The sequence below is a fragment of the Octodon degus genome, unplaced genomic scaffold, assembly GCF_000260255.1.
Source record: "Octodon degus isolate 3935 unplaced genomic scaffold, OctDeg1.0 scaffold00142, whole genome shotgun sequence".
In the NCBI taxonomy this organism is placed as follows: domain Eukaryota; kingdom Metazoa; phylum Chordata; class Mammalia; order Rodentia; family Octodontidae; genus Octodon; species Octodon degus.
The window spans coordinates 6,731,023-6,739,144 of record NW_004524718.1 but is presented as its reverse complement, the minus strand read 5'-3'; the positions used below and the strand labels follow the sequence as shown (position 1 = coordinate 6,739,144).

The 8,122-nt window shown below is 39.8% G+C and overlaps 1 protein-coding gene across 1 annotated transcript in view; it reads right to left on the bottom strand.

Moving 5' to 3' along the window:
• Positions 1 to 3,036: 3,036 nt before the first annotated feature.
• The window catches only part of Mroh2b (maestro heat like repeat family member 2B), an 80,411-nt gene continuing 75,325 nt past the window's right edge, over positions 3,037 to 8,122 (bottom strand). Inside the window, exons 38-42 of the mRNA XM_023701880.1 lie at positions 6,714 to 6,869; positions 6,086 to 6,217; positions 5,241 to 5,343; positions 4,104 to 4,169; positions 3,037 to 3,143 (exon numbers count right to left, since the gene is read on the bottom strand). Of these exons, the coding sequence (XP_023557648.1) occupies positions 3,037 to 3,143; positions 4,104 to 4,169; positions 5,241 to 5,343; positions 6,086 to 6,217; positions 6,714 to 6,869 (564 nt within the window). The remainder of the gene's footprint in view (positions 3,144 to 4,103; positions 4,170 to 5,240; positions 5,344 to 6,085; positions 6,218 to 6,713; positions 6,870 to 8,122) is intronic.

Sequence of the window (8,122 nt, the reverse complement as noted above, 5' to 3'; positions counted from 1 at the left end):
TGGGGGTTCCCGGAAGTTGGCAGAAATTCCTACTCGGCAGAAATTCCTACTCGGCGGGAGGAGTGGGGAGGTACGGCGGAGTGGTGGGGGCGGCCCGAGGGGGCGGGACAGGGTCCGGCCCACGCTGCACCTGGGCTGGGACTGGTCCTGCTGGCGCAGGGTAGGAGGAAGCTCTCCACACACTCACTGGACCTAGGCTAGGACTGGGCGATAAATCTTTTTAATATTAGTGTTTAAGTAGTTAATCAGTAGCAAAGTGTGTTTCATTTGGCCAGTCTATCTAAATTATATTAGTCAATCTCTGAGAAAGATTCCTTACTGAATGAAAAGAAGGGTGAGCATTGGCAGTATAAAAATATGGAGAGGGACCAAAATTTTGTTTCAAAGGATTCATAATTCTCTTATTCAGAATTACTAAGTTTCTCTTATTCATGATGAACTATCAGTCTCAGATGGCTCAAATCAAATTTTATTAATGTTTAATGACATTCTGAAATTTCCCTGTGCAATGCTGTAACTACTGTCTATACTGGACTATTTAACAGAAATTAATTAAGCTTTTATAAAAATGTGATTCCTCAGACATATAGTATTTACATTTCAATTGCTCTGTTGCACCATCTGACTAGTGATACTGATCAATGCAGAAAAAAATATTTGCATCATCGACAAAGGTTTTATAGGATGGTGCTATTTTGAAAAGTCATTTAACCTGACCAAAAAATCACTTAATTCCCCTTTTCTACCTTCTTTTTCTTGCTGTTTGTATCAGCCAGGATTTTACTAGAGGAACAGATATAAGATTTGTACACAAGATGTACAAATATATAAAAAATTACAAGTTTGGCTTATGACAGTCAGACGAGGAAGCATGCTGAGGCCACCTACCTGCACACTGGAGAGTGAAAGGTTTGGTCGAAGGTCTGGAGCCCACAGCAGTGTTCTGTGCAAGTCTGTATTAGGAAGCTGATGGATCTGCAACGGAAAGCTGATGGGTCACCGGAAGGCTGAAGGATCCAAGGCAGAAGCTGAAGAGTCTGTGCTAGAATCCAGGAATGACGTGGGAGCTGAAGATGAAGACTGGAACTCCTCTGAAGAACTGGAACCTTCCATCCTTCCCCATTTCCCTTTTATATCCATTAAGTGATGAACCACCCTAGGGTGGCTCTTTTATACCCTAGGATGTGGAATTGCCGAGCCAGTTTAGTTAAGTTTGTAAACTTCTCAAGTTGTCACAGCTGATCAGCCACTACACTGTTTCATGTATGTTATACTTGGGAATAGTTTCTGAGTTTATTAAGAATTTAATGTAAACTATTTATTATTCACAAAACACACCTATGAAATTATACACAGAAACTTGCATAAAATTTTGGTGTCACAGACTCTGTGTAATACTTACCTACTGATGCATGGAAAATTTCCTCAAAACATAGTGACTTAAAAATATCAAAGATTTAATATAACACAGTGATTCAGGAACTTGCGAACTTACTGGTTCTGACTTAGAACTCTTATTACATTGTAAGATAGTTGTAGTGTAGATAAAGACAAGATTCTTAGGTAAATTTGAATATTTGTAGTATAATGTATATTTGAGGTATGATGTTCCTGAAAAGTTATTTGGTGTTTAATTTAAAATCAAGTTCAGTTAGACATCCTATATTTCATCTTACAAACCTAGGTTCTAGCTAGAGAGTCATCTGAAGATTTTATGCTCATGAATCTGTTCTGAAGATGGCTCATTGTCATGCCTCATAGGATAAAGCTGATTGTTCACAGAAGGCACCTACTCTTGGCATGTGAAACTTTCTATGAAAGAGACTCAAGGTTGCTCTAAGTGTCCTCAGTGTAGGCCAGCTCATTTCCTCCACAGTGAGTGATTTAAGAGAGCACAATATCATTTGTGGCTTCTCTTAGAAGTCATAACCCATCGTTTCTGAGTTGCACAGGTCAACCTTATTCCTCACGGGTGTCAATACCAGGAGGCAAGAACAACTGTGAGCACCATGGAGGCTGGCTCTACTCCCTGGATACATATGCAGATTCACAGAATATCAGCTCTATGAGGGCACAGATCTTCTATTTTTTCCCTCATTCTTGTAACCCCAGTGGTTTAACAATTCTCTATAAGCAGTTAATGAATGTGTATTAGATAAATAAATAAAAGGACTCTTGGCCCTGAAATTTTGAGCCAAATGTCACTTTTGGATTCTGTGTTCTGAAGCAACAAAAGATGCTTCCACAAAGAGTTTGAGAATGAAGAGATTAGATTGAAAATAATAGGAATTTTCAGGGATATTTGAGAGGGTTATATGAGTGATATTACTAATAAATGGTTATGATGTTGATGTTGAGTGAGTACCAACTTTCATGTTGGAAACTTCTTTTTGCATATTCAATTTTATATATACAACTGTTTACTTAAACATGATGACAAAGAGTAAAGGACCCTAAACATGCAGTAATAGACATGCAATATTGCAGTAGGTTGAAGATGGAAAAGAAACAATAAGAGCTGGTGGAATTTCAGACAGGGTTGTTTTTTTTTTTTTTTCAGAAAAGAACCTGGCATAGTGCTGATGCATAAATTACAACCCAGGGGAAAATAGATAGGTTACAGTTTATTGTAAGACTATTTTAGAAAGAGTGTGTGTGATAATTCAAAGCTGACAAGGGCATGAGAGGAAAGTGTTCTATATGGAAATAGCACTATCTCTTTTCTTACTGTGGGGTCACTGTGTCAACCTCTGACTGATGCATGCTGGGAGTTAGGTACCTTGAGATAGGGTACTAACCAGTGCAAAGCCATGTGCTTGTCACCACTCAGAACCATAGTTTTTTTCTGCGATGAATTTATGAGATTCATTTTTTTAACTAGTGGAAGCCACTAAGGAGATTGTAGAGGATGAAGACATTCTTACCCAAGATTCCCATCCTAGCCACCATCTTTTTTATTGTACAGATTTATGAGTTAAAATACTACGATTACTGGAGTCAGTTTTAGAAAAAGCCTAGCAGTTTATTTCTTGATGGTTACAGAAGGATACTTGTCTCTTTACATCTTCTCAGGAGGGTCTGCAAGGCAGCTTCAGCTGCTCTTTGGACACTGATGCAGGGATCCAGCAGAAGTGCTTGGAGCCCTGAAATGGAAAGAAATCTGGGATCAGTGAATGAAGAGGGTAGACCCCAGCAAGAAGGATACCCTGTGCCAGTGCCTGATTTGTGAGGCACCATAAAGCTATCATTGAGAGTCAGACCATGTGGGACTCAGACTCCTAAAGCTCACAATTTGTGCTGAATGGGAGAATTTGGAGCTACAAGCTGAGAAACTCTCTTTACATTGAAAAAGGGGAAGACTGGCTGGAGGTATAGCTCAGTGGTAAAAGTCTGGGCTTAGTGTGAGGGAGGCCCTGGGTTCAACTTACAATGGGGGTGGGTAAGAGAGTGGAGAGGGAGGTGGGAGGAGGTCCTGGGCTTGTGATCAGTAAACTTAGACAATTAGAAAATCATAGTCTGATGGCAATGACACAAAGGTTTGTAGTGGGAGGTTGCTTTAAATTGTATAGAAATTTTAAGGTCTAGAAAGCCTCAGCAACAACAATTGTATACTAAGATTTTCTAGGAATGGATCTGCTTAAAATATGCTCTGTGTACATATAAAGACCCATCACAACTCAATATTTTATACAATTAATAAGTACTGATGAACATATTTTATAAAAGATTTTCTGTTTCTGGATTCATACAGAATTTGGAGCTATAAGAGCTCCTGTTTCTCTAATATATAACAGTGTGCTAATAAATGATTATGATGTTAATGTTGAATTAGTACCAACTGGCACATTGGAAACTTCTTTTTATACACCTTATTTTATATATACAGCTGTTTACTTCAACATGTCGATAAAAAGGACTACTATGCAGATATTATGAAGAATGTTAGTACACACATCCTACACATGCCCTGATAGACATGCAATATTGTGGTAGGCTGAATAGGGAAAGGAAACCGTAAGATCTGGGGGAATTTCAGATAGGGCTTTTTTTGCAGAAGGGAACCTGGCCTAGTATGCTGGGCAGAAACTGGGGTTGGCACTCACGTGTGGTTAGTTGTTCTCTGTCTAATAGCTCCATATATTGGCTGGTCAGATTGACGACAATGGAATCTAAATGCAACGGAGAAAAAGTGGATCCTGTATGACTCTTTACCTGATCAGAAGGTAGACAGTGTGGCTACCGAGCAGATTCTGTAACTCCCTCTGCATTACTTCCCTAGGTTTATGTTAGGAGAATCCTCACCAGATTTGGAACCCTGGATCTGGAAATGGTCACTCATCCCAAGTGTATATGAGAAAGTTCACACAAGGGAGTTTTGGGGGGCAAGGCAGCTATTTTCAGGCTTTAAAATTGTATCAATATGTTCTTCTACTTAAGAAATTTATAATGTAGTTGTGGCAATCATACATATAATCCAGTAAGAAATTCATAGGTTTTGGGGCTGGGGTTATAGCTCAGTGGCATACATGTGTGCCTGGCAAACATAGAGTCTTGAGTTCAGTTCTTGGTACAAAAATAGAAAAGACAAGAAAAGGAATCCATAGCTTTCAATTTGGTCTTAAATATGTCCAAGAGAATGGGATTATTAATTTAGGCTGGGTTACTTAGAAGGGATAACAGGATATAAGAATTTATTAGAATATTAGGATATTAGAATTTCATAGTAGAAAGTCTTCAAAGAGTCATTTGATTTCTTCTTTATGTTAGCAATTTGACAGAGAGTTAACACAGCAAAGTTTTCTGTCCAGAGTCCCATGGCAGAGCCAAGATCTGCTGGTCCTCACATCCACGTGCTTTGTATTTGTGTCATGTTGCTGCTCACACTATCAGTGAGGTTGGAATGTTAAGCACGGTTTCAATTAAGGATTGAGGTGAAGGAAAGCATGAAAAGCTAATAGGCTTGGGGCAAAGATGAGGGAAGTGGGAAAGCAACGCCTTGGCACCAGGAGGGGCCTGAAAAGTTCAGTGGGGGCACACTGATGGGAGGAAAGCAAGTACTGATGAGTCAGATGAGGTTATAGGCTCTCATCTTGAAAGACAACACATTTTCTTAGTGCTCTTATTTTCAGGTGAGAGTCACACCAATCATACCAGTGGTAAGCCCTGCATAGCTTTTTGAAAATAAAAACCAGATGGGAAAAACAGACATCTCTGAATCGGTGATGTGGGTGTGAGCTCACCTGTGAGTTTCACAGCTGCACTCCTGATCATCTCCCAGCTGCTGGTGAAAAAGGTGAATGAGTGCGTATGGAGGATCCACAGGATTTCCTGATTTTTCTTTGCCTACAAGAGATGAATGTTATAAGGGGGACAACTGGAAGGTGACTGTGGTGCTTGAACTAATTGTGTCAACTTGCTTGGTTTAAGAAGTACCAACGGGAGGAATGAGGCACATTTCTGGGTGTCCCTGGTTGGCATGGAGATGTCACCTTAGGTGCTATGTCTGTCTTCTTTCTTCTTCCTTTTTGGCACTGTTCCCCTGATCTGCTACCTGGCTGCTTTGTACTAAGCATTTTTGTTCTACTCTGGCCTTCTGCCATGGTGTTTCTGCTTTTGGAGCCAACTCATCATGGACTGAATCATCTGAAACTGTGAACCAAACTAAATCTCCCTTTTAAATTGTGGGTGTCTGGTAATGTGTGCTAGTAATGGAAAATGTGTGTAATACATTGATCCTTTATTTTCATCATCTTATAAGTCCTTAAGTGGGAATGCTAAAGGCCAGTGAACATTCATGCAACCATTTATGGATTGATTAATGGATTGAAAGTTATGGCGATTTCAATTTCAATTTATTCAGGAAGGAACTAGAGATTAAGAACTAATTAACAGAGTTGAGTTTCTGGAACCTTGGAGAGCAGATCTTCATGTTAGGAGAAAGAAGAGGGTCCTGAGGGAGGATACTTCTAACACTGTGATCCTTGTGAAACAGTCTCAGCGCTGGGCAGAGATTCTTTGCTATGTTGCTTGATTGGTTTACACTCTTATCCTGTATTTTTTTGAGTAGCATCTACTGTATACTCACCAGTTTCATACAAAATTGCCTATAAAAATCTCTTGCTCTTGGTAGGTCTTGATCAAGGAGGTGGTCTAGCACACCATACAGCTCCTGAAGGCCCAGGAAAGGGAAGCAGATGATCAAGACATCACGACAAGCCTAGGAAACAGTTTCCGGGGTCATAGTCTATAAGGCAGGAATCTCATTCCAGAAAGGAAGAAACAGTAGTACTGGGGAAACAGTAGCAATGGTCAGTGGTTCGAAGAGCATTCCATTCATGGAAACATGGCCATGCGTAGTGGACATTTTTGTACCAATGAGTATTTTGTGGGAAGATCTGTAACTATTTTGACATTATTCATAGTACAAATAAACCCAGTAAAATGAGAAAAGAATGAAAAATAAAACAAAGAGCATTACAATAATTTCCAGCAAGAAATTTTTTTTCAGTTTCAAGGATGGAACGCAAACTTGGGAAGAGATGACAAGAAAGAATCCTGAACTGAGGAAACAGTTTTCATGTTCAGTTCTGAGGTATGAGTTCCGATCTGGCTTCTATTTCAGCTAGATCAGGCTTACTGTCACCTTTTAACCCTGGGATGAACAGGATGAACAGGATGAACAGGAGGTACAGGTGTCTCTGGTGGCCACTTACAATTCCAATCTTGGGATTGGGATCCCAGAGGTGGAGAAGGAATGAAATCATGCTCTTTTTTATCTCTTCAGCAAAAAATGACTTCCATTGCCTTCCTGTTAGGGATGCCAGGTTCTCAAATAAGACGATGGCAGTCAGTCTCACATCATCTTGCTCCTGTGGGGACAAGAGCATTTTCTCATATGCTGTTCCCTGTTAGTACCTTCAAGGGACACACTGTGCCCTGCCCTACTTCAGTAAAGAAAGTTTGAAAAATGGGCAACATTCTCTATGAATTAGAAAAAAAAATATATATATATATTCCCCCCCCCCCCGAAGCTCTGTCTCCAAGCCATATAATTTAAAACAAAACCCAACCAAAATCATGAGCCTGGAGTTTCAGTGATGCTATAGAGTTATAGGCTTGACTTCTGTCTTTGAATAATTAGTGAGAAAGTAGGGCTGCAGGAATGTTAAACAGGAGCATTGGCACCAGAACGCCAGACAGGATTTATGGCAACTTTCTGCAAATTAACCTGGTTTCATTTTTTTTTTTCTTAGCGTCAGGTATTTTGCCTCAACCATGAGAAAAAAGTAGCCAAGACAAACAGAGAGTTATGGGACCTTTAATCTAAACTGCTCAAGATACTGAACTGTTTTCTAAGATGCTAAATACTTTCTTCAGGGGCTCAGAAACTGGAACCCCGAGTCTTAGGTTAAACCAAAAAGTGCCTGGTTCTTCTCTTGAGTATATGAAGGTGTAGAATTTCCTTGCTTTTTGTCCAGGATGGTAGGTGATGATTTCAAGAACAAAGGATGAAAATTTGGAGGAAGATAGACTCCTATTGTTGAATGTATATACTTTGCTGATATGGGTCAGAGTTCAACAAAGGGAAAAAGTGAAGTTAGATAAGTTTTCTGGAAGTTTTGTTTTCAAGCTTAGAAAACTAGTTTAAAATATGTTTATGAACATAGAGGGATAAAAAAATGTGTTCTGAGTAGTAGAATATTATTTAAGTAAGAAAAAAAATATCCCTAGTGTAAGAAACTGCAAGAATAAATAAAATCTGAAAGATACAATAGATATTATTAAAAGGAAAGAAGCTGCTCAAAAGGAAAGAACAACTGAGAAGGAGGAAAGGAGGAAAGAAGGAAAGAAAGAAAGAAAGGAGGAAGGGGAGGGCCCAGACAGATAGCTCAGCTCAGTGGACTAACGCTGTTTAGGCAGATGCAGGGACCGGGATTTGATTCCTGGCATGCAGTGCTGGTTACCCCTGGGGACACTGAGATGGTGACTAAGACTGGGCCTGGGGGCGCACACCTGTAATCCCAGCATTTTGGAGTCTGCAAACAGGAGGAGGACTACAAGTCTAATCTGTGTAGTAAGACCCTGTAGACCCTGTACTAAATACATAAAAAAGGAAGGGATA